Source organism: Microtus pennsylvanicus, chromosome 2 (genome assembly GCF_037038515.1).
Source record: "Microtus pennsylvanicus isolate mMicPen1 chromosome 2, mMicPen1.hap1, whole genome shotgun sequence".
NCBI classification, from domain to species: domain Eukaryota; kingdom Metazoa; phylum Chordata; class Mammalia; order Rodentia; family Cricetidae; genus Microtus; species Microtus pennsylvanicus.
Genome location: NC_134580.1, coordinates 122906068 through 122933595, shown reverse-complemented (window position 1 = coordinate 122933595; position 27528 = coordinate 122906068). Strand labels below are relative to the sequence as shown.

Below are 27528 nucleotides of genomic sequence, written 5' to 3'. Positions count from 1 at the left end.
ACAAGTCATTTAAAATGAGAGAGAGATAGAGATAGAGATAGAGATAGAGATAGAGATAGAGATAGAGAGAGAGAGAGAGAGAGAGAGAGAGAGAGAGAGAGAGAGAGAGAATGAATTCTTAGGGAAATAAATTTCAGCTGACATATTAAACTTGTATACACATTGCATAGAGCAGCCAACTGCAGCCACCGCCAGGTTTACTATGGTCATAGCCTAGCAGCCTTGGCCATGAAGCAGCAGAGAACCATACCGCCAGACCCTAGGGAAATAGAAGGCAGGGGGAGAAAGGGACCCAGATGCTGATGATAAGAACTGGAGTTGGAGACTGGTCAGGTAGACAGGGAACCCACAGCGGCAGCCTGTACAGTGCCCTGGCTACAGGCTGCAGGGCTTTATATGATGGGGTCTAAGAGGCAGTGGGACACACCTGGTCGGGTGGAATGTACTCAGCATTTAATAGGTTAAATGAAGGTGCTCAGGTGAGCCCTATTCTACTATGAACTGTGCCCTTGTAAGAAGAAGACACTGAACAGGGACCAATGGCGGGTGACGGGAGGAGGAGTGGGGACGGGGCGGACACCACCATATGAAGGCATAGGAAGAAGATGGCCATTGGCAACCCAAGGAGAGAGACCACAGAAGAAACCTGCTGAGACACCTTGATCTCCGAGGACTTGAGACCTTGGAACTGGGAAATAAATGTTTGTTATTTAACTTGTTACTGAGGCCATTGGGAGGATCCTGAGACAAGATGCATCTCGTTTACCGTGTTTTGTTTTTAATACAAAATCCTGGAGAGCCCCGAGTTAAAGCACTACAGGTAACTGAGGTCCAGATTGTGCATGCAAGGCAGGAAGGTTGCTGTGCTCTGCACACAAGAATCTCACACACACCTGAAATCTGGGTGAAGAAACAAAGACATAAAAATGAAACTGGGTATAGAAAGTGGAGCCTTAGGAAGGCTGGGAACAGCCTGGAGGATATTTAATATGCAAGAAAGTGGTAAAGCACTTTATTGGGTTTTTTGTTTGTTTGTATTTTGGTGTTTTTTGTGGTTATCAGTTTTTAGTTTGTTTGCTTTTTAGTTTTTGCTTTTGTTTTTTTTTTCAGCTCCAGTACATACAAAGTAAATTGAGAAAAGCAGCAGAAATAAATTCAAATGAAATTAAATATGACAAAAACATTTCCTGGCAGCAAGAGTGATATGTTTGATAATTTTAAAGGCAATGCTGCTTTTTGACATGGGGTGTTTTTGAGAAAAAAATTTTATTTTGAATGGCCTTTTAACATATAATAAGCGACACTTCTCCTGGATGGCTTGGTTACAGGGAGCTATGCTAATTATCTTTTTGAAAGGCCACAATTCTGTAATATAAAATAAAATCTCTCCCTGCCAAGGAGCACATCAAATTCTACAAGGATTTTTGTAAGGTGGGCCCCGGGTGTGTAATGAGATTTACAAGTCTGAACCTTGCAGGGGTCTTACCAAACAGAGATTTGGGCTGCCTGGAACACACCGGCCTACATGACGAACAAAAGTTGTTTTATTTGGCCTTGTCTTTTTTTTTTTTAAAGCCATTAAACAGGGTGATGCCAATACAGCTGTGGAAATGCAGGCTGTGCCCTATTTTGCCTTATGCATCATCAAGAAAATTGCCAGCTCAGTTCTGATTTCGCAATCTTTATTGTGGTGGTGCAGCTAACAAAAGCCACAGCTTGATTTGCAGACACCACAGGGGCCAGCGGCGGGGCCAACTGGAAGGAAACACAGCTTTGAGCTTTGAGCCATTTTGCTGTCGCTAGAGGAGGATATGCACTAACTACCACGCCTATGGAACACCTTGAAGAGGTTCTGCGCTTCTTCAGAGGCTTAACAATTAAGAGGTTCTTCTAAAATAAGTTCTCCACTAAATAAAACTTTTACTAGTTTTCTTTATAGTAGTTCAAAAATCTACATTTTTAGAACTCACTCACCCCAGTCAACCCTGTTATATTATAGCCTCAAGGCTGCTTAGCACACACAAACCAAAATTTACTAATGCGTCATAGGTTATACAGATGCAAACAGTGTCCTTACGGGAGTAGGCACAGGCAATGCATGTGTATGTAGTGCTCTGGTGTATACAGCTAAGCCTTTTAGACTCAGTGGACACTTATAAGGCTGACATGGTGGACAGTGGGCTCATCAAAGAACCAGCGAAGGAAGGCTCCTTTATTATATGAATAAAATTAAGTTTTACTATTTTTCTGCTTGGCCGGGTTGAGGCTGCTGTGAAGTTCAAATTTTTCCCAACTGTGAGGGAAAGGGAGTCAGAGATCTATGAACAAAGAACACAGGAAGAGGACTGAGGAGGAAGGGACAAGGGAAGGAACCACCAAGAGGTGCATTACCAATGACAGACAAGGGACCTGGAGTTGTCTGAACCTCCATCTAGTCTGTTGTGTGTGAGATAAACGCTTTCACGGTTTGGTACAAAGAGAATGGATTGACAGTTTGATCCCTCAGAAGCAGATCTGGAGTCACAGATAGAAAGACAGTAATTGATATGGGAGTTCTGAGGGATGACCTAAGTCAGAGGGCAGGGACTTGATTCGGGGAGCGGGGATTGCTTGCAGTGCTCACTTCCTAGCTCTTCTAGCTGCAACTTGACAGGGCAGCATGTCTTTCCATAGCTCTAGACAGGCCTGACGATACAGGGGTGAAGATGCCAGCAGAAAAAAGTTGTTCAAATTATGTGTCTTCACACATGTGCAGATGTACAATCAAGTTTGAGGGTATGGGTTGGACACTGGTAAACCACTTAGGAAATCTCTTATTAAACAGCTCACTGACATGAAAAATCCTGACTCTTATGTAATGAAACATACTGGTTACGGGGGTATTCAGTCTACATCTACGCTAGATCTCTTTTCACCTGAGAAATGTTTATGCCCTGGATGCACAGGTATATAAAATATATAAATAAATTAAACATTTACCAATAATGAATCATAAAAATTTTTTGACATCAGTTCTTAGATAAACATGTAATTTTACCGCTTTGGAGCATGGATGTAGGCACTTTGATGTGTTCATGAATGTGCACAAGCACTGTGGAGGTTAGAGGAAAATGTTAGATGTCTTTGTAGATAAAAGTTTCTATCATGGCTGGTCCTGCAGCCATTCAGTCTCAAAGAAACACACAGAGGCTTATATTAACTATAAGCTGCTTGGCCTATTGGCTCAGGCTTATTATTAACTAGTTCTTACAACTTAAATTAACCATAATTTTTAATCTATGTTTAGTCATGTAACTTGGTACCTTTTCTCAGTAAGGCATTCTCATCTTGTTTTTTCTGTGTCTGGCTGGTGATTACAACTCTGCCTAGCTTCTTCCTAGAATTCTTCTAGTCTGGTTGCCCCACCTATACTTCGTGCCTGGCTACTGGCTAATCGGCATTTTATTAAACCAATACAAATGACAAATATTTACAGTGTCCAAGAGCATTATCCCACAGCATTTCCCCTTTTTATATTTTTAGCAAGAACCCTGAATCTAATCACTTTTGTTTAGCTTTTTTCTTGACCATTACTCATAATAACTTGTAGCCAACACTCTAAACAAAGACAAACATCTATAATCCATTTTTGGGAATATTGGTGTAGTTTTCTAGGCTACTTCTTGATGACTAAGGGAGCTGATAATCTTATGGGGACCCAAAGAAAATTTAGGACTATGGTCACGTCCTAACTAGAGTATTCTGTGAGACTGGATCATCTCAGCCAGCAGTCTTGATGCTGTTCTAGATGTAGAACTCAAAGGAAACTGCAACAGAGGTGCTCTGAAACGTTGGATCATCTGGGCCATCCGTTCCCATTGGAGATTTTCCAGGGGTTCTTCCTTGATCAAACTTTATTTTTCTTAGCCCAGAATGAATTCACAGCCTCTCATTTCCTGTGCAAACAAAAGCAAAGCCTCTTCTCCAAAGTAATGTATCTTTTGACTTAAATTTTGAAGTCAAGGCATTTTCAAAATATGTAGGTTGGATTAATCCAGCAGCATTTATAATCAAATGTCTTTTAGCAGCTGTTGCTCCTTCCTCAGCAGTCAAACATTTCAAAAACAGCACAATAACATACAGGATCCAGATTCCCTGTGTATTCTTCATCTTTATGTGGATTTTTTTTACTCAGTTTTTTGTTTTTTTTTTTTTTTAATTTTTAGTTCTTTGAGACAGGGTTTCTCTGTGTATCTTTGGCTCTCCAGGAACTAACTCTGTAGACCATATTGACCTCAAACTCACAGAGATCTGCCTGTTTCTGCCTCCCAAGTGCTGGGATTAAAGGTATGCACCACCATGTCTGACTACACTATTTCTTTTTTTAAGGACTTTTTATATTCTTTTTCTTTTCTATCCCAAGCCTATGTATAATTTTAAAAATACTGTAAACCAATTAGAGGTTTTATTTCCCCATCTGAGTCTGTCTTTACTGAATATCTTTATCTTTTTCTGATCACATGAGTTTTTAATCTGCTAAATGGCATGGCTAGGATTAAAGCTGCATCTTTGGCAGCTGGCTTCATCCCATTTCTTAGCTTTCTGAGAGTCTAGCATCATGGTGGAGGTACTGGTGGGAGCCACATTTATTACCACAACTCTGCAGAATTTCTAGGTCCATGCCACCACCAAGAAGCATGCCACTGATTGCTTGTAAATACCATTTAAGTGTTTGATGGTAGGGCCTCTTAAAAGACTGCAAGATTTTTGCTGCTAACACTGAATCAGGAAACTTCTCTTGAAGGAAACAGAGCCTATCTGAGAAAACATAGCTACCAAGAAGCTGCAACTGACTCCTGTTTTTGTGGGTTTAGAATAGCTTTTTTTTTTTAAGCTTTCTTAGGCTTTATGTGGATATACGTTGCCGAATGTTGGGCACCATTATATAGATCAAAGTTTCTGTCCTGCCTGGTCCCACAACTGTTCAGTCCCAAAGAATCATACAGAAATTATATTAATTACAACACTGTTTGGCCAATGGCTCAGGCATATTCCTAGCTAGCTCTTACATCCTAAATTAACCCATTTCCATTAATCTATGTATTGTCACAAGGTTGTGCCTTACTGGTAATGCTCTGGCATCTTTCTCCTTTGGCGACTACATGACATCTCTTCAACTCTGCCCTCTCTCTCTCTCTCTCTCTCTCTCTCTCTCTCTCTCTCTCTCTTTCTCTAACTCTGTTCGGATTTCCTACCTGGCTTTACTCTGCTAAGCCATTGGCTGAAATAGCTTAATTCATCAACCAATAAAAGCAACACATATAGAGAAGGAAATCCCACATCATGTCTTTCTCAATTATTCCTCATCTTTTTTTTTTCTATTGATACAGGGTCTCTTGCTGAACCTGGAGCTCCTCACTGATTCAGCTGAACTAGCTGGCCAGCAAAGCATAGGGAACTTTCTGTCCCTGCCTCCTCTGCATTGGAAGTGCAGGAGCATGTATCATGCCAGGCTTTTTAAGGTGCCGGAATCAAATTCAGGTCCTCATGTTTATGTGGTAAGATATTACTGGTTGAGCCATTCTCCAGTCCAATTTTAATATTTTTTAATTAATTAATTTATTAGTTATTTTTCACATACCAATCCCAGTTCCCCCCCTTCTCCCACTTTCCCCTTCTCCATCCCACCTCCCATCTGCAATTTTAATATTTATTGAAGAGGAAAGGAAATTTGCATACTAATTAGATACATGTTATTTACTTTTATGTTAAGAATTATGTCTTGGCAAAATATTTGACACCGAAGCAGTAGAACATGACCAACATTTTCGGAGGTGACTAAGGTTTTGGTTGTGCAATTAAATGCTGAGGATGCTGCTTCCCATAAGGGTGTAATACAAAATGGCAGCAGTATGCCAAGGACTATCTTATAAACTGTTGGAAATTCTATCTTAATCTCAAGCCAAAATTAATTTTATGATTTTGGGTGTGGCATATATATATATATATACCTGTGAGTGTAGGTGCCCACACACGTTAGGGGCAAAGGTTAGCTATCTGGTACCCTCTTTGATCACTTTCCACTTTTGAAACAAGGTTTCTCTATGAATGAACCTAAAGCTCATTGATTTGGCTACATTTTTCTGGCCAATGAGCTTCAGAGATCTGTCTATCTCTGCCCCTATCCAACTCTGGAGTTACAGGAATCATTTAATATTTTTTTTAATTCAAGCCAGCAACTCAAACAGCAACTTTTCAAACCAAACGTTTGAACACAATTCAATTAAAGATATACTAATTTGATACTTACAGACTGTAGAATCTTGATCAAAAAGTATTAAAAGTTTAAAAACATTAAAATCCCCACTCCTATTTTATATATAAAGTAAAACACTGCAATTCATAACACTCTCAGGAAACATTCCTCAGCACATGGTACGACAGGTTGAGCACTGTAAACTGTACATGTTATATGTTCAGAACAGTGAAGTCACATGATAGGACACAGGTGGGCATCTTGGAGTCATTACACAATTGCTTCTGAATTGATTTTTGGTCACTAAGCATTAAAAAGCCTTTGATTGTTGCCAAAATTTTATAACCCTTACATTCAGACCCCACTGGGGTTTTGACCCATAGTTTTAGAAACTGTGACTTGCCAGGCAGTGGTGGCGCACGCCTTTCATCCCGGCACTCTGGAGGCAGAGGCAGGCAGATCTCTGTGAGCTCGAGGCCAACCTGGTCCACAAGAGCTAGTTCTGGGATAGCTAGGACTGTTACACAGAGAAATCCTGTCTTGGTGGGGGTGGGGGATGAATCTGTGACTAAAGAAACAGATGGAGGTGTTGGGCTGGGCTGAGAGTGTAGCTCAGTGGTAGACTGCTTGCCTAGCATGCAAGTGCCTGAACTTGACACCCAGACTGTTACTTTGTCCAGATGCAGAGAAGTAAATAAGAGGCTGGACTGTGCTTTTGAGACAGTTCCTGATGAAATTTATAAACCTTGGACAAGCTTGGGCAGAGACGAAATGAAGAGAGCTGCCCCTGCCCTGACTCTTTGGCATCAAGCTATGAGGATAAAATGAGGTAATGATTATTAGCATCCTTTGGAATGAAAAACCGCTGTCCTTCATAGCTTTACTGTCAACTTGACACAACCTAGAATCACTTCGGAAGAGGGGACCTCAACTGAGTAATTGCCCAGATCAAACTGGCTTGTGGCCATGTTTGTAAGAGATTGTCTTGATTAATGATTAATGTGGGATGAGCCAGCCCACTGTGGGGGGCACCATCCCTAGGCAAGTGAGTCCTGGCTATATGATAAAGCCAGCTGAGCAGGAGAGAAAGCTGGTGAGCAGCATTTCCTCTGGTTTCAGCTTCAATTCCTTCCTGTCTTGGGCTCCTGCCCTGACTTCCCTTACTACTGGATCACGACCCGGAAGTGTGAGCCACATCAACCCTTTCCTCCACAAGCTGCTTTTGTCACGGCTTCGAGAAAGTAACTAGAACAATCATCAAACAAAATATGAGATATAAACTATAGCAAAATACAAACTGCAATGATGTGTGCTCATTTAAAACACAAATCTCGGTTCGTGTTTTTGAGAAATTATATTTCCGTAAAAGACTTTCACCAGAGTAACAAAACCCGAGCAGGTCACGGCTCATTTTCAGTCTTCTCTGGAGCTTCCTCTGTTGATGTGATGAAAAGATGGCTGTGGAATTTGTTGATGACTCTGCCTGGATATAACGAGCTGCTGGGGACCTATGACTCCATCCCTGAGGTATCGCAAGTCTACAATGGAAGCTCCCTGGTAACAATTTCATAAAGAATCATTTTTGTGTCAGTGAACAGGAAACCAATTTTCAAAAATAAACACCCTGTGATAGGTAACACGTTTCCCTACCTCTTTTGCTTGCCACCCTGTCCTAGAGCAAATGGTTTTAAGAAATGGGCTGAAGGAGGTAATGAGAAGCCAGCTGCCTGCCTTTCCTGTCTTCGCAGACTTTTGCTACGCAGAGCCATAATAGATAACGTGTAGATGTGTCAGGCCCAGAGTTCAGCTAAACTCTGACTCTCCTCCTCCCCTCTCCAGTAAAATTTCTGAGACAGGAATTTTCCATTCATTCTATATAAGGAACAGGGGTAGTATCAGGAAGACTCAGCCTCAGGAAGGGTCTATAGCCTTCCAATTTGCTTGGTTTGTTTTGGTTTTGGTTGGGGTTTTTTTTTTTTTGTTTGTTTTTTGATACAGTGTTTCTCTGTTTAACATCTTGGGCTGTCCTGGAACTCTCTCTGTAGACCAGGCTGGCCTAGAACTCACAGAGATCCGCCTGCTTCTGCCCCTGACTGCTGGGATTAAAGACGTGCGCCACCACATCCGGCTGTTTTGTTTTGTTTAATGAAAACAGAAAAAAAAAATTGTATGCTTGGCACTGAGCTAAGTGCATCACAATCCCAATATTTACTCCTCCTACCCATCCCTTGATTGGGTATTATTTGTATCTCTCCTTTATACATGAGAACACGAGCTGCAGCAAGGCTCCCATTTGGTGCCACCTTCAAAGAAGACTTCTAGCACTGGAAAGCAACTGTGACAACTTCTGGTTCACGACTGTCTTATGTGTTTAAATGTTCCTCCAGAACATTCCTTCCCCAAGAGCCTGGGGAAGGCACCGTTCACCATGCAACAGTAATGACTCGAGTCTCACTTTCAGGAAGGGTGCTGTTGTCAGTACCAAAGGGAAGAGCCTTTCCACGGAGGGTTTCATCATTCTGTGTGATGAGTGTGCACCGTCAGGACACGTGCATCCACTGTCTAGTGTTTGGTGTGCCCACTGAAGGGACAAGGTTGGCTAAATGACACCTGCGACTGACTGGAACACCAAGTCCTGTGCCACCAACCATATTGCTCCTCTTCCTATTTTTGAACAACCTTACTAAAACCCTTCATGTTATAGGAAGCAGTACAATTTTTAAAAAAATCATGATTTTCCCCCAAAAAGTGACTGAATGGCCAATCATAAAGAAACAATGGCCACTATTATCAATGTTTACTGCTCACTAAATTCATTCAAGACATGGACACCAAGTATAGCATTTTACAAGCCATACCTCAGTGAAAATCCACAACTCCTTCCTGATGGCAGTTTTCCTCACCCTACACATGGGGAACCCAGATAAGAGAATTGAACTGACACACCTAAGCTCGCCTGCCTGTTTTTATCTATCTTAAAGAACCTTATCTATCCATAAAAAAAAACTACTTAACCATGAAGCTATCAGCAGAGATTACCTCATCTTACTTCATGAAATGCTGACACAGACAATATTTCAAAATTCATTTTATGGCTCGAGGTTAAGAGCTTGTATTGTTCCTGCAGAGGACCTGAGTTCAGTTTCCAGCATCCATATGGTGGCGCATCCATATGGTGGCTCACAATGACCTGTAACCCCAGCTCCAGGGGATCGGATACCCTCTTAATTACATACACAGACACACACATACACACACTCACACAGTATATACCCATACAGACATACACACTTAAATATAAAGTGAAAATTGATGTTATTTCATATATGCAGAAATCAGTTGTACAAATTCAAAATGACCATTTGCAATACACTCATGCTACAGAGGGTTTGCCCAAAGACATAAACACAGAAATTCTTATTGTAAAGATCAAAGTTTAAAAGTATACAGAGTCTTCAAGCTTGTTTGCTTTTTATACATTTAAATTTTTAAGCACTGGGGATTTAACCCAGGGAACCTAGTCCATATGAGACCAGTGATCTGCCACTAAGATATTTCCCTAATCCCTTGAATTCTTGAAGTTATTTATTATATTCTGGTGTTTTCTCTCTCTCTCTCTCTCTCTCTCTCTCTCTCTCTCTCTCTCTCTCTCTCACACACACACACACACACACACAGAGAGAGAGAGAGAGAGAGAGAGAGAGAGAGAGAGAGAGAGACCCACAGATTTCACAAAGATGCCAATAACCGTGTGGATGTACTCCATAAATGGGACTTGGAAGGGACTTTTTGTGACTAGCACAGCTGTGTGTAAGATGTGTGCTGACTTTTCTGGTATGTCCTGGGACAGCCACCGTACCTTGGCTTTCTTTCAAACTTGACTCTCTTGATGGTTCCAGAAGATCGTCAGGATGTGGGACACAGAACCCATGGAAAGGGCCCAGGTCGAAGCACTCGTGCAGCAGGGGCAAGTTCACGCTGGAGCACACGCTCATGAACCCGACGGCCTTGCCTTCCACCTGCAACACCAGAACACAGCCACCTATCAGACTCAAGATCTGCCAAGAGTTCTTGGCATGTGGCCCGCTGGGAGCGTGGGGGACACTCTTGGGTTATTTAAGGGTGGAAAGGTCTTCCAGTAACTCTTGTGTCCAGTGCAATGCATAGAATACAGAAACATGCTCAAAGGCATATCCAACAAGTGACCACTGGAGATGCTCTTAGCAGTTGGGAAATAACTTAGGGAGTCACCAGAGTGTCCCTGAGGAGACCCTGGAAAGCTACACCTGTCCTCTTTCTGAACCGCTCCCTGCACCTCCCCTGTTTGGAGGGAAAGAGCTCCGTGAAGTCTGGACTGACATACTAACAAACAACCCTCTGCACACTAAATCCCTGGCTATGAAGCTCTTTGCAATGGTCGCCATGGTTTTAATATATGGTTTTTTTAAAAAAAAATTTTTTTGATGAGGAACACAGACTCCCAGGAAGCTGAGTGACTGACTGACTGACTGACTGACTGACACAGCCATTCTATTTAGGAAGTGGACTCACGGTACTGTGCACCATCCATTCCCAAGGGGCAGCCCCTCACCAATGGGCGAGGCTTCAACATCCCACAGCAGAGAAGCCAGCGGCACGGATGTTTGATGATACAGCAAAAGACAGATAGCAAACTATTTCTCCAATAGCTTTGTGTGCTTGAAAAACACACAAAGGTGCCCTTTATCTTCAAGGAGTCCTTTTTAAAATGAATCTTCCTTGCATTTTCCTTTCTTTCCAGGACCCCTCCCCAAATGATACTTGCTATAAAAGGCTGATTTACACAGCTGTTTTATAAAGCCATTGACACTTTAATGAAAGTCCAAAATAAACATTTTAATTTTTTCCCCAAATAACAAGTAATTGTTTGTCTTGTTTGCACTCCCGAACAAAGGCTGCGGAGCTGCAGTTGTCTGGCTTCTCTGTCGTTTCAGGCCCAAGACTCAGCAGACGCTGATTAACCAATCCATCTACCATATGTGCAGAAAGAGACGGCCAGCCTCACTCCCGGCAGGGAAAATTGGCATCCATCTTGGTTCACATGGAGATGTCCTTCTAATCTACAGCCGTGCTGGCGCAGCGAAACTTCCATGGCCTGAAATACCTTTTGCTGGCTTCATGGCGAGCTGCGTGTGCATGATAAGAATGTATTATTTATAAGACCGCCGCTAGTAATGAGCTGTTACACTAATGGCTCATTGTGTTGGGGATTTGGTTTCAAATGGCATGGATCACACATTCTGATGAAAATGAGAAAAACATGTTTTGCCATTAGGAACAAAGATTTAGCATTCTCCAATTCCACAACCTGTTATATTCCCATCACTCGGCTAGGGTTGTAACAACTTACAAAAGCGCACAGTCAGAGGCGGCTGCAGAGCAAGGACAGAGGGTGGACACATCCGCTCTGGTCTTTGGGTTCCTTTCAAATGACTGCCTGGAGACACACCATTCTGGAATACCAATTTACAAAACTCGCCTGGGGTATGTTGGTGTGTGTGTCACTTGTATAGTACAGAGGCATTGGCTGCTGTTGCCGTTCAGCGGACACAGGTATTTTCTGCCGTCAAAGTCTGGAGGACAAAACTGGAGATTTTGCTCTTCCTGTCTGTCCTGTGAGTGTCTACATGACCACACAGATAAGATTTAGGACACTGGAAAACCATCTGTGAGCTTGCCTTGTCTTCACAAATCGGTCTAACTCACAGACACGTGTGCACTTTGGCATTCATAATGCCACTACCAAAACCCACACAGTCAGGCATCCCTTTTGGGTGACAATATTTCATAATGAGGGCTTTTGTCCTCGTTGTGACCGTTACTGGCTTTCATCCCCTTCTCTTGATGCCAAGTGCACGGCTAACCTGGCAGGCTCTCTCCCGCCTGCAGGTCAGTGGTGCTTTCTCGGACCACTGCTGCCCATGTCCGGGATGATGCCAAAACAGACGCTCTGCCCATCTGTCTCTAGGAACCGCCTTGGCCTCCAACTACCCTTCCTTGAAATCTCAGCTTGGAGTAAACACCAGATGTCAAGGTACACTTATGACAAGGAACCTGCAGCAAAGCCACAGCTCAGAACTTCTCCAAAGTAGCAAACAGGACAGAGAAAGTCAACAATTCCTCAACAAGGCAATGTCTTTTCTCCTAACGCAAGCCAAGCCCTCAAGAGCTCTACGTGCTCAGCCTGAAACCATCCTGTGCTGGGTTGGAAAGAGGCACACTTGATGTACTGGGTTGGAAAGAGGCACACCTGATGTACGTGGGTTGGAAAGAGGCACACTTGATGCACGTTGTCCTGTTACCCTTGGTTAGTGGTGGCTACAGGGTAAATGGACCAGCCAAAGAAGCCCACCCTGGTTCTGAAACCAGAGGCCAGTGAAAGAAAATAGACCCTGGCCCCAAAACTAGAGCCAAAAAGTTAAAAAGGGGGAAGTGAAAGAAACATAGTTTGGCCTTGAAATGGGAGCCAATTCTGCCCCTGACCAACTAAACCAACCAATCCCTAAGCAGGAAAACTAACCAATCTCTGAACAGAAAATAATCTCCCTGGGAAAACTCCGCCCCTAAGAAGCCCTATATAAACCCTTCTGCCTGTTCTGTTGTGGGCAGCTCTTTCCCACCCTGGCAGAGGCAGCTACTTTCCTGGAATCCTCCTTCCTAAATAAATCTCTTACTAAAAAAGAGTTTCGGGTGACGCTCTTTCCCCAGTGCAGAAAAGAAGAACCTTTGCTGAGACTTTCCCTTAGGGTAGCTGACTTTCCCTTAGGGTAGCTGAGCAGAAAAAGTAAAAACTTTTCGCTGCCGAGGAGATTGCTACACTTCTGCAGAGTCTCTGCTTTAGCAGAGTGAAACAAAAGAGGTAACATCTTGGGCAGAAGAAGAGCAGAGCAGAAGAAGGGGATAGCTTTGCTAGGACGATCCTAGAGGGGAACAGAGCAGAGCTCAGCTGTAACAGCTCTCTCTGGGAGAAGAGCAAGACTACTGACTACTATGTCCTGTGGGGAAACCATCCTCTACCACAACCCCAGCTCCACATATTGCTTTACTTCCTGATGAGTTAGGCCTGACTTCCTGAGTCAGGTTACCTTTCCCTCCAGAGCTCTCCCTTCGCAGCTCCTGAGTTATCCCTTTGCAGCTCCAGGTATCATGTGAATTCCCCACAAGTCAGAATACCTTTCCCTCCAGAGCTGTCCCTTTGCAGCTCCAGAACTGGAACACACACTTACAGTGGCTGCCCCAGGAGATGTTAACAAATGCCCATTCAGTGTTGGGAAGAAATGCCCGGATGTTTAGTGTTTGCCAATGGTAAGATACTGTCATCATGGTAGTTTCAAGTTGCCAACTGACGTCATCAAACATGGAGTAGAGATGCAGGGCAGAGATATGTGATGGCATTATTAAATACTATGTCCACGGGATAAGACCACAGACAAAATCCCCAAGAGCTACATAATACTAAAAGAAATCAATTGTACCCTTTAAACATTATTTACTATAATTTTTTATACTGTAAGTTTATACAAGTGGCTTTTTGTTTGGGGGTTTGTTTGCTGTTTTGTTTTTGAGACAGGGTCACCTGTTGTCTAGACTGGCCTTGAACTGGTTATTTAACTATGGGTGACCTTGAACTTTTGATCCTCCTGTCTCTGCCTTCCGAGTGTGAGGATTACAGGTACATGCCACCATGCTGGTTTTATATGGCAGGAACTCTACCCAGTGAGCTACATCCGCAGCCTATACAATTTTTTTTTTGTTTTGTTTGGTTTGGTTTGGTTTGGTTTTTGTTTGTTTATTTTTGGTTTTTCAAGACAGGGTTTCTCTGTATAATAGCCCTGGCTGTCCTGGAACTAGTTCTTGTAGACCAGGCTGGCCTCGAACTCACAGGGATCTGCCTGTCTCTGCCTCCTGAGTGCTGAGATTAAAGGTGTGAGCCTACAAGTTTTAATAATGGCTATGTTCAGCAAATAGCTTGCAAAGTTCCTGAGGATTTGACAACTAGCTCTCTCAAGCTAGACCAGATATCTCCACCCAGGGTAGTGACATGTCCAGGATGACAGGTAGGGTGGGACAGTAGGACCAGTATTTAGCTTGAACCTGGAAAGGCTTCAGACACAAGATGTGGCTTTCCTGCCTGGTTCCTGTTCCCAGGCCCTGCCTATGTTCTTGTCCTTGAATACAATCTGTGATCTCCTCTCTCTGGAACATAAAGCTTCTGATGGCTGAGGCAGCACAGCCTTTGGAGGAGAATAGGTTGACCCCTTCACCTCTTAGGGACACCAACGTTGATGTAGGAGGGTTGGTCATCTTTCTGTGTGTTACTTTCATTGATTAATAAAGAAACTGCCTGGCCCATTAGCTCTAGCCTCTTACTGGCTAACTCACACATCTTGATTAATGTGTGTAGCATCACAAGGTGGTGGCTTATCAGGAAGATTCTAACATATATCCATCTTGGGCCGGAGCTTCATTGCGCGTCTGCCTCACTGCCTTCTACCCAGCATCCTGTTCTGTTTACTCTGCCTACCTAATTTTCTGTCCTATCAAAGGGCCAAAGCAGTTTCTTTATTAACCAATGAAAGTAACACATAGAGAGTTGACCGACCCTCCTACATCATTTCCCCTTTTTCTGTTTAAACAAAAAAGAAAGGGTTTCACTTTAACATAGTTAAATTGCATATAACAAAACAGTTATCAAGCAAGAATGAAAGTTACAATATTTATATCTATTTATCTTTATCATAACAATAGAAAACCATAATCATCTATCTATTCTTCAACTCCATCAAAGACTCCAGAAGGATATAATATTCCCTAAGTAAACAAGAAGTAAGCAACTTCCAAAACTCTAGAAAAGACAGAGACATCTCATTTTCTGTGTATTTTCCATCTTTGTGCGGCTTTTTTTAACCTCTATTTTGTTTGTTTTTACTTTTTGAGACAGGTTCTTTGTATATCTTTGTCCTGGAATAACTCTGTAGACCAGGCTGTCCTTGAACTCCCAGGCATGGGGATTAAAGGTGTGTCCTGCCACACTTTGAAGTCACAGAGGTCAATCTACCTCTGCCCCTTGAAGTCTCAGAGGTCAATTTACCTCTGGCTCCCAAGTGTTGGGATCAAAGGTGTGTACCACCACACCCAACTACTTAAATGAATACAATTTGTGTGTTGCTATTTCAGGTAAAGCTAGCCAGGTGGTGGGAAGCGGCCCACCGCTCCTATCACTACACAACGTCACAGGGTTGACACTGCCACTTCCAACCTGTGGCTTTCTTCACCTCCATGTTCACATGGAAAGTGAAAGAAATAGACCATGAAAACGAACAAGGCAGAGGTCACAACTGCGGTAGATCAGTTCCTCAAGGGATTTGGGGTGGCACTAACACCCTAAACAAAACCAGAGAACTAAAAGATTCCTACAAATGAAGACTGGATCACACAGATGGAGACATAACAGGAAGACCAAAGTCCTTGTTCAGGCTCTGCGTTATTTGTTGCCTGTAGTTTTTGGCGGTTGTGGAAAAACACTGCTTTTCAAAATGGTGCTGCTTTGGCCCAAATGCTTCCTGACCCTTCCTTTTCTCATCAGCCTAGAGCTGAAGGCTGACTGAGCTGTGAAGAGAGCCATCAAGCAGACCGCACGTCAAAACCACATGGGGAGCGTTAAGATGCTCCCTGGCTACTCCAGCAGAACACCCCACTTCAAGTAAAAGAGAGGGACGTTTAATGTCCTTTTCACTCCTCCCCACTCAGAAACATAAAAGAAGGAACCCCTGTACCGTACCATGGACTGGAACTCTCCTCAGAGCCCCCACCATACTGCCATTGTCTCCGTCTATGATGCTAATAACTCTCCAAATAAATCTCTTGTCACAACGGGCCATCCACCTCAGTATGTCCTTGAATTCCAAGCCAAAACTTGCATTACTATTCTATTTATTATTATTATTGATGTTGTTACTGCTACCACCACCCTGTTGGGAGTAAAACGATCTCACTGCAGCTTCTGTTGTTCTGTTTTGTTTTTGAAACAGAGTGGCCTAGATTTTGTTTTGCATGTGGGCTGGTCCTGCCCCAGTCTTCTAAGTACAAGGATTCCAGATGTGAACCACCATGGCTGGCTTCGCTATGCTTTTGACTAACACTTCCCAAAGGACTAATGAGACTGACATCTCACGATGCCAATGACTCCTTCTCATGTGCCACTGACAATTTCTGTATTCTTTTTTGAAGGTGGGGCTGTCAATCAAAGCCTTTGCCCACATCTATTTTGGAGTATTTGACTCTGTATTCGTTACTGTAAGAATTATGACACTGGCATGAAGTTGGCACAAAGTCTGAATGTCTTCCGGGAGAGTCTCGTAGTCACCAAGGCTGTGAGGCCCGATGTGGAAGCAAGCCTCAAACTGCTCGCCTTATTTACACACAATATTTGCTCTCAAATTTCAAGAAAAGTCATGTTCTTTAAGAGGTCTTACAGCTTCAGCAAAAGAGAAAAGAGTGTATGAAGAAAGAATCCCTAAAAATATCACCCCAGAAACAAAATTGCAAATTCCAATTTTTAATGCTTTTCAAGCAGCTGGCATAGAAATCTCTTTTAAAAATCAAAGTCAAACATCCGTTTGCAAACAAAAACATAATTATGATTCTATTAACGAACAGGATGGGTAGGGATCCAAGAGCTCTATTCACTTCACGTTTGTTTACTATTATTATTTATTATTGTTGTTAATGGTTTATTCGAGACAGGGTTTCTCTGTGAAACTGTCCTGGCTATCCTGGAACTTACTGTGTAGACCAGGCTGGCCTCGAACTCACAGAGATCCACCTGTCTCTGCCTCCCAGTTGCTGGGATTAAAGGCGTGCGCTACCACTGCCTGGCTGTTAATCTGTTAATTATTATTTTTAAAGAGGCTTTAAATTTTTTAGTATAGTATTTATGTGCCCGTGTGTGTGTGTGTGTGTGTATGTATGTATTGGGACGGATTTGCCAAGATGCACATACAGAGGTCAAAGAACAACAGTGTGGAGCTGGTTCTCTCCCTCCACTCTTCACAATTTCCCAGGAGTAAACGCAGCTCACTAGACTCACTGGGCAAGTGCCCTTCTCCACGCCATCTTACCAGCCCGCATTTGTTACATTATACGAAAAGACGAGCCCTAAAATTCATTCAGGCTCTTCCCCATCATGTCTCCTGTCCGGCAAACCAGCTCTCACTCTGGAAGTTGAGCTGCTCAGTTATAGCTGATAGAAGACCTACTCCAGACATGGGTGACAATACACCAGAACCAAGGGGAAGGTTTCCCAGTTTTTTAATGTAAAACCAAGTCCGTTGAGCAACAACACCCTGCAACTTAGAGAAAAGCAGCCTCCCCGCCCCCACTCTCCTCCCCACCCGCTGCCTGGGTGAGGCCAAGTCTCCTGGGGTTCCTTAGTTCAAGGGCTCCCCAGGCAGCTCAAGTGTGAGAACCCCTGCTGCTTCCAGACGCTTTCCTCAGACTGCATGAGCGTGGGTGAAAGACCCCACTCCTGTGGCCCTGTTCTGACATCATACACTCCCTGTGGTGTTGCGGGAGGTCCTCCCACTCCTCCAACCTATCGCCGCTGAGATACCAGCCCCTTGGGGCGTGGTCTCTCTCCCTTTAAAAAAGCGGCCACTTCCCTCTCCTCTCTCTCTTCACTTCCTGCTCCGCCGGCGACTAGACTCCTGGTCGCGTAGAGGGCTGTTGCCTGGGACAGTGATCTGTGAGTTTTTCCCCTTTAAATAAATATCACCCTATTAATCATAATCCCAAATTGGGGTGGCATTGTTTGTGACTTACGCCTTCATTTTGGCACCCAACGTTTGGTTTTAGAACCTCTCACGGCTCGCAGCCGCGAGTTCGGCTTGGCGGCCGCAAGTTCGGCTTGGCGGCCGCAAGTTCGGCTTGGCGGCCGCAAGTTCGGCTTGGCGGGAGCCCTTGCTTCCTCAGCCGCTGCCTGTGGATTTAAACTCCACAGGCCCGTGGATTTAAACTCCACAGGCCCGCGTAGTCTCTGCCCGCGTGGTTTGCTCTTTTCTGAGTCGTTTTTAAATCTCCCTTGCAAGCACAGCTCTTAAGTGGCACGAACCAGAGCACGCGGTTGCTGAAAGCTGCAACCCCTCAGGGTGACTCTGTCACGTGGAGGCATAAGCAGCTTCCAGATTGCTCTTCTCTACCCCTGGATTCTGGGTTTCTGGTTCCATCTCTGGAATTGATTTAATTACATTTACTTTGTTGAGAAACTTGCGTTTTCCAGTTTTTAACATCTACTAAGGCACTGAAACAGGACCATGTTTTCATCGCGATTCTGCAACAGCGCCACCTGCTGGACAATAGGTAATATGGCAATTTTCGTTTCTAACGCAAATTTTACTGCTTTGTTTTCACTAATACAATGGATTAGTAATTTTGTATTTACTAATACAATGAATTACATCATACAAGGTCTATATGATTATGGGAATACCTTAATTTGCTTGTTACTAGGCTTCAGTTTTCTTTTTCATATTCTATCATTAAGGAAGAATATGGCACTCCTAAGAATGATAGAATCTTTACGAACTAATAATGAACAACTAATTGACAGGATTAAAATTATTGAAAATCAGAGGTTATCTGAACAAGTGGATACTATGACAGACAAAATTGATTCCATATCCAAGGGTATTAGAAAGTTACCTGAAAGGGTTCAGGCTATTGAATTTGACCTTCAGAGTTTATCACAAAGTTTTGATAAGGTAACAGACAGAATGTACCTCCAAGATGGGAATCTACATGATATACAAGAAAAGTCTAAGGAGGACATGTTATCTTTGAAGGAAAAAATTAAAGCTTTGGAATCACAGGTGCAGAATGGGGACCAAAAAATTGATACCTCAGTGAAATCACTGGAAATATATACAGGTCAAGAGATTCAGGATTTAAGAGAGACAATGATAAAAAGATTTGAAAAGATTGGAGAAATTATTGCAGCTGGTGAACAGAGTAAGGAGGCACAAGGACAGGATACAATGCCTCCACCAGCTATTAGAACTGGCTTACCCAGGGTTCTAGCGACATACCCTATACTTGATTCTGACAAAGCGTCAACTTCTAAAGGCTCAAAGGGAGTCAGAGAAGCTAGATGGACACCAATAGCAATGAATGATCTGAAAGAAATTAAGCAAGCTGTTGTTAATTTTGGCTTGCACAATGCATATGTAAAGGAAATGATAAAGACTTGGGCTTCTAATGCTAGAGCTATCCCCCATGATTTCCATCAGTTAGTGTCTGCAGTTTTAGATAAGGGACCTTCCTTGATGTTTGGAATTTATTTCAGAGAAGAATCCAAACATATGGAACAGCAAGGAAGAGCAAAAGGTATTGAGGTTTCCCAAGATCAAATTCTTGGTGCAGGAGAATATGCTGATCCACAGGTCCAAGCTCTTTATGACGATGAAGTACTGTGTCTATGTCACCAAGCAGCTTTAAATGCTTTGAATAGGATACAAGATCCAGCAAAAAGGGTTGAATCATATACCAGAATTAGGCAGGGACAGAGAGAACCCTTTATTGACTTTTTGCAAAGATTGATTAAGGCTCTGGACATAGGGGTAACAGACCCAGAATCTAGACGAATACTTCTTGAATCTCTAGCTTTTGAGAATGCAAACATAGAATGCAAAAAGATAATTGGGCCTTTAAAGTCTAGATCAGCACCTATGGATGAATGGATTCAGCATACGATGAATGTTGAGACGTTTAGCTATAATGATGAATCTTGGGTAGGAGAAGTGATTTCCAAAGCAATGAGGAGACATCAAACTGCCAGGTGTTTTAATTGTGGTAAATTAGGACATTTACAAAGGGATTGCAGGCAAAGAATTTCTAGGAATAATATCTCTTCTGGGAATGACAAAAATAGGAGACCTCGGCCTTCAGGTATATGTAGGAGATGTGGTAAAGGCAGGCATTGGTCCAACGAATGTAGGTCAACAACAGATAGACGGGGCAATCCGATATCATCGGGAAACTCCATGGGGGGCCTCTCGCAGGCCCCCAAGCCAACAGTGGCCCAGTCATTCCCAGTCACAGTGGAGAACGTGCCTCACCAAGAAAATTAAAAGCTCCAATTTCTGCTGTAAAAAGTAATACTGGTCTAAATGATGAATTACGTGTGGAGGATGAGTCAAAAAAACCAGTAGGACAGAGTAAACGTATATTTTGGCAGACTTCTATTAATGATCAAAGACCAAAGCTAAGAGTCTGTATAAATGGCACTTTTATTGAAGGCTTATTAGACACAGGTGCGGATGTAAGTATCATTACCCCAGAATCTTGGCATCCGAATTGGCCTCTTCAAGAGGTAGATGTTCAGTTCCTAGGAATTGGAACCCTATCTCGTGTAAAACAAAGCACAAGATGGGTTGAATGCATAGGGCCCGAAGGGCAAATAGGAAGACTAAGGCCATATATAGCCAATATTGCCATAAATTTATGGGGCCGTGACCTGCTACAGCAATGGAATACCCAGATTAACATTCCTGTATTTCCAGGAATTCATAATTCGGGGAAGGATATGATGAGGTATTATGGAAAAAGGTCACCAGCCATTCAGGCTGTACAAGAACATACAGCAAATACCAAACCTTTAGAGGTACCAACAGCCCTACCTTTAAAATGGCTAACTGAGAAGCCAATATGGATCAAACAGTGGCCTCTAGCTGAAGATAAACTACAGGCATTGGAACAGCTGGTGCAAGAGCAACTAGATGCTCACCATATTGAAGAATCAACCAGCCCTTGGAATTCTCCTGTGTTTGTTGTAAAAAAGAAATCTGGTAAATGGAGAATGGTGACAGATCTAAGAGCTGTCAACAAAGTAATTCAACCTATGGGCCCACTACAGTCTGGAATTCCTTTGCCTTCTCTGTTACCAAAAGGATGGCCTCTTATAGTTATTGATTTGAAAGATTGTTTTTTCACTATAAATGAAGGCGTAAGTCACAAACAATGCCACCCCAATTTGGGATTATGATTAATAGGGTGATATTTATTTAAAGGGGAAAAACTCACAGATCACTGTCCCAGGCAACAGCCCTCTACGCGACCAGGAGTCTAGTCGCCGGCGGAGCAGGAAGTGAAGAGAGAGAGGAGAGGGAAGTGGCCGCTTTTTTAAAGGGAGAGAGACCACGCCCCAAGGGGCTGGTATCTCAGCGGCGATAGGTTGGAGGAGTGGGAGGACCTCCCGCAACACTGTGGCCTCTGTCCTACTTTAGTCTCTGTTGCTGGGATAGAACACAGACCAAAAGCAACTGGGGGAGGAAAGGGAAGAAATGACTGACAGGTTTACAGCCCAGCATGGAGGGAAGCTGAGGCAGGAGCTGAAGCAGAGACCACGGAGGGATGGTGCTTACTGCTGGATCGTCCTCACCTTGATAACTAGAGAACCAAGGACCACCTGCAAGTTATTAAGGTCTGAGGACAAATGCAAGTTATCATATTTCTCTCTCATGCTGTCGTTTAGAGTCTTAACACTATCAATAAAATGCTGATAGGCTATTAATCAACTCTGGCAGAGTGCTACCACTGTGCTACTGCAAGATCAAAGATGTTAAATTCTCTGTGGTCGTTTTCTAAAGATACTTTTCATTGTGCAAAAACGTCTGTCACAGTCATTCTGGCATAAATATGCTGCTGTTTATACAATGTATGTGTCTGAAACTTACGTTTTACAAACTCAAGGAATCTTATGAGTTCCAGAGAGCCGAATCGAAGGACTCACTTTAAACAGGTCAGATATACCCCTCTCTGATTTCCCTGACACCCTCCTCCTCAATTACCAGGACCTAAAGAAAAATTTTTTTCTTCCTAAACTTAACCTTGTCCTCTGCTCTTCCAATACCTTGCCAGATCCAAGAGACACCGGACAGTTCCACACCACAAATCCCGGCCAGGAGTGTGGCAACCAGCTGGCCCAGGACGTGACCAGCACCCAGCTTTCTCGGGGCCCCCAAGCTGGCCTGGCATCACCTAGAAGGGTATGCAGGAGGGAAGGGCACGTCAACTCCAGGGATGTTCAGCAAGCCAGCAGAGGCATGGCTCCTTCCTCTCGTTCCTTTCACTATGTCCCCAGGAGGGCCAGTCACCAACCTCACACACCACAGCATGATTCTCTTCGTCTTGGGCCTCTATGAGTTCAGCCAGGAAGTATTCGCCATAAATTTCTCTCAGCGTGTTGTCATAGTGCATAAATATTGGCATGAGATCGTCATGGTCTTCTACCCTGTGTAACAGAGAGCCTCCGGTTTAGTGTTCGCTCCAGCCATTTCTCCCCCCCCACACACACACACACAGAACACCTACTGTGCTCTACCCCTGTGGGAAGGGCCAAAGATACAGCAACACTTGTGAAAGTGATTGATGCCGTCACAACCAGAACTGTAAGACACTTTCATAACTTCAAATATTTCAGATGACACTACAGCTCTCCAGATGAAGAGTGGCAGGGATGAGAAGGACAGGGAGGTGGGTCACGCCAGCAGAGGGGTCAGTGTTGCTGGAGACTGGGAGGGACGGCAGCATCCGGCAGGAACCCAAGGACAGTGGAGGACAGCACTTCCCAAATGTGTTCTAAGGATCACCACTTCTATGGCATTATCCCACAATCCCTTTCCTTTTTTAAATTTTTAAAACACTCGTGTGTGTGTGTGTGTGTGTGTGTGTGCGTGTGTGCGCACATGTGTGTCTACCTTGAACTGCAGAACCATTGCTGTCACTATTTACCCTTATGTTTCTTTTCTGAGACATCTCTGCAATTTACCATGGAGGGAAAAGTGCTATGAAGGTAACCAAGCCCTGCTCACCGTTCTGGGGACATTCACCTTGACTTCCATTCTCAGGACACTTTACAATGTCCTTGACACCTAGTTCCGGAAGTAGGAACTAGGCTTACTACCACATGGTGATGCTGGCTCTTGGACTCCATGTCTTTCTTCATTTCAGTATACTTTCGGGGACATTTCGTGTTGTATTTTACCTAAGATCCTCTAATCTTGTGTTCCTGTTACTAAAAAATATTCCAAATTCCCACGACTTTCCCCGTAGTATGTTTGATATAACTATCGACCTTTATTCTCTACCTTTTTTATTCATTAGTCTATCATCTCCACCGCCCCATTTTATCTTTGAGGCTGACACTAGCCCCGTCTACTTAGGAATCCATATGTGCATACGGCTCAATGTTTCCTCCATCTCTGCTGCTGTGCCTCTCAGAGCAATCCCAGGGGTCAGGCAGTGCCCTTTCCTCTGATCAGATGCTCTCAGGGTTTATGAGATGGCTTGCCCAAGCCCACAGAGCTGCAGCACGGCCTCGGGATGAGCTCAGGCCTGCCAACAAAAGTCCTGCCTTTGCCAGACCTAAAGTTCACGGTGCCCTTCAAAATGGCATTCTTTATGACACTCTTTGAAAGCCGGAAGTGCATGCAAAAATAGTTGAGAGAAGTGTCCTTGGCTCAGTGACCGAGGTTCATCATCCAACCAGATGGGTCACAACTCCTCCCAACCCCGCTGTAACAACCCCCCAGTCTTTCATAGATGGCTTCCCCAAATTAGATGTTTTCAACTAAATGATCTCCATCCGGCTCCCAGGATGAAACTTTGGCCTCTACTGGCACAGGCTCAACCACCGCTGGAATAAGTCAGGGCTAGAATCAGCCCCGAAGAGAACATACTAGAAGATGTGGCGGAGTAGATGATAGAATAATGAACTAAAAAGCGTAGAAAGAGGGGGCTGAAGAAATGGCTCCGAGGTTAAGAGCATTGCCTGCTCTTCCTAAGGTCCTGAGTTCAATTCCCAGCAACCACATGGTGGCTCACAACCATCTGTAATGGGGTCTGGTGCCCTCTTCTAGCCTTCAGGCATACACGCAGAAAGAATATTGTATACATAATAAATAAATAAATAAATAAATAAATAAATAAATAAATAAATATTTTTTTAAAAAAAGCGTAGAGAGAATATAGGTCGAAAGTTATCTCAAACACACTACAGGGAAAAGCACGTGAATTTGGAGTATTTTTTTTTAAGTATCAGGAACACAGTATTAGAGGATCTTAGACAGGTAAAATACAAAACTAAATATTCTTAAAAGCATATTGAAAAGAAAGGAATGAGATCCAAGAGTCCTTTAGTCATTTGTGATGTGTGTACGTACGTATGTATGTATGCATGGCGCGCACACACACACACACACACACACACACACATATATATATAAACAAAAAACTCCAAATACCTTAATGAAACTAATATATTTTTTTAAAAAAGACAGATCTCTATAAAAATCTGGACTGGAGATATGGGTGGATCATTTTACCTAGAATGCACAAATCTGGGGATTATCCCCAGAAACATAATACATAAATAAACAGTTAAAAAATCAGAGCTGCCTGGCAAGGAGGCACACCACTTAGGTGACTGAGAGCGAAAGATAAAGAATTTGGGGCCAGCCTGGGCTACAAAGCAATACTCTGTCTCAAAACAAAACACCTCTTGGGTATTGTGGTGAACACCTTTAATCTCAGTACTGAAAGAGGAAAAGGCAAGCTGATCTCTGTGAGTTCAAGGCCAGCCTGGTCTATGTAGTGAGTTCCATGCCAGTCAGGGATACACAGTGAGTCCCTGACTCAAAAAAGCAAACCAAACCAAATACCAACTCAGATCTCAGAGCTAAGAGAGCTAGCCAAATACCAAAGGGAAAGACATACATAATATCTAGATGTTCCTTGATCAACATGACTTCTGGGTACCATGACTTCAGGGCCATGGAGGAGAAAGCTCCGTGCAAACAAAACAAAACAATGAGAAAAGAATGGTTTGGAGCCCTCTCCTGGAGGGTCATAGTCACATAGTAAAGGCTCAGAGAAGCATATGACAAAGAATGCTTAGCCTTCCTTATGCATTTCTCTTTACTGGCCCACTGCACCCTTGGTTCCCTAAACTTCCCTCCTCTTCCTTGTGAGGAGGTACTCACAAGGGAAAAGGCAGCACTGGTCAGCCACCACACTGTGACCAAAGGTGTTGTTAACTCTCAACACTCTGAAAGGACGGAAGGCAGCGGTTCCCATCTAAGCAGCCAAAATCTTGAATTTTACTATCACCCTGGCTCTGATGTCACCACTGGCCATCTCATTCCCTCACACCAGGGCATCAGAGGGACTGGCCCAAACGGGGAGCCAAAATCGAACACCAACTGCAGGTTTAAAACACGAGTGCCCTTCAGATGCTGCCCTTGACACCTGCCCACGTATTTCCGTGTGTATCTGATCACTTGGAGAATTATCAGCCGTCATCTGTGGCCGGGTGACCACATATGTGAAGCTCCACCATAAATCCATCAAAGGCCTGTTGGGTGTTCTTTTGAAAAGACTAGAAGAAAAAAGACCACTTTGGTCTGGACCCTGTATCTGCCACCTGTGCCTATCAAAGATGCAGTGTTCTATCTCTGAACTACATCCACTATGCCACGTGATCAGACACGTGTAAGTGTAAATCAGACTATAATTATCACTCATGTGGGAGGAACCGGTAAGAACTGGAGAACACCCACAATCAGCAGGCAGAGTTTTTGACTCCAGAAGGCTGGACCACTACCCTGACATCCCATTGGCTGCTCCATCCACCGTCAGTGTGGCCTCACAGCTCTGCTTCCCTCGGCTCCATCGGTCACTTGGAAATGTCTGAGAGCTCCTCGCTGTTTCCGGATGGGTCCAAGGGCCCTCGCCTCCATCACATCCGCCTTATCCCAACCATGTGCGAGCTGACATATGCACTGTTCTTTAACGCTTCTTGCCTCTCTTCCTACTCAGAACTCCGATCCACTTGCCTATTCCTAATTCCTGCATCTTTGAAGACGACCTGCACCATCCACCCTCCATTAACACTTCCTTCCAGGCTCCTCTTCCAAAACACTCAACACTGGGATCATCACTGGATATACAGTGTCTCGCAATAGCGTTGATTATTTTAAGCAAGATGTGGCATCTTAATAACCAAGGAATAAGTTGGGGGGGGCACAGAAGATCTAACACAGCTCTGAATTATGGTGCAGAAGTGACAGGCAGTAAGGACTGGGTCCTTCCCAAGAACCCCCACTCACAGCTCTGTGAGAAAAGACTACTAATCCCAGGATGCCTCTGGAAATCTGAACCTACAGTACTCCACTGGCCACTCCACAACCCTTCTCCTTAGCCTTCTGCCGCTCCCTGCTGAGATACCTGCAAAGATATTTCACCTCCAGGTCTTGGTGCTCTCATTTACAAAGGGAGTGGGGCATGAATCCTGGGACCACGCGATGGGGTGGCACACTGGAGTGTTAGCCTACTGCCCACACAGCAAGTGTTTGCCCTCTGTGTGAGGCCTCGCATCCTCAGCAACAAGAACCTAGAACTCTGCTTGTTTCCCACTTACCCTTGCAAAAAAGCCACTGTCCACAGAGGCTTTCTTTTCCCCCATTAAAAAGAATCCCTGGTGACACTGTTCGGAGAAGTAATGTTCTAGGAGAAATAGCCTGTGATTCCATTTTTGAGAACATTTACCCAAAAATTAAGGGTGTATCAACACAGGTCAACAAATATCAAACCTATTTTAACAAATATCAAAGCTATTTTACACGACTGGAAAAATAACTTAATATTCTAATCATTTCTAAGTGCTATGGTGGTTTGAATAAGAATGGGCCCCTTAGAGCCTAGGCAGTTTGGATGCTCAACTTACTAGACCTGGATGGAGGTGGGAGGTCCTTGGACTTCCCACAGGACAGGGAACCCTGATTGCTTTTCGGGCTGGGGGGGGGACTTAATTGGGGGTGGGGGAGGGAAATGGGAGGCGGTGGTGGGGAAGAGACAGAAATCTTTAATAAATAAATAAATTTAAAAAAAAAGAATGGGCCCCTTAGGCTCATGCATTTGCATGCTTAGTCACTAGGGAGTAGCACTATTTGAGAGGGATTAGGAGGCGTGGCCTTGTTGGAGTAGCGAATCACTGGGGGCAGGCTTGAAAGTTCCCGAAAGCTGACATTCGCTCAGCATTGCTCTCTCTCTGTCTGCGGACCAGGGTGCAGCTCTCAGCTAATTCCCAGGACCCGCTGCCATGCCAGCTGCCACGCTCCTCACCAGGATAAAGAACTAAGCCTCTGAAACTACAAGCAAGCTCCCAAATAAATGCTTTCCTTTATAAGAGTTGCCACGGCCAT

At 43.8% G+C, this 27528-nt stretch overlaps 1 protein-coding gene across 3 annotated transcripts in view; it reads right to left on the bottom strand.

Annotated features, from left to right (window-relative positions):
* Cfap61 (cilia and flagella associated protein 61) overlaps window positions 1–27528 on the bottom strand; it is a 270585-nt gene that overhangs the window by 214658 nt on the left and 28399 nt on the right. For all 3 annotated transcript variants that reach the window (XM_075962374.1, XM_075962373.1, XM_075962375.1), the window contains exons 7-8: window positions 22427–22559; window positions 10095–10254 (exon numbers count right to left, since the gene is read on the bottom strand). In XM_075962374.1, the coding sequence (XP_075818489.1) occupies window positions 10095–10254; window positions 22427–22559 (293 nt within the window). The remainder of the gene's footprint in view (window positions 1–10094; window positions 10255–22426; window positions 22560–27528) is intronic.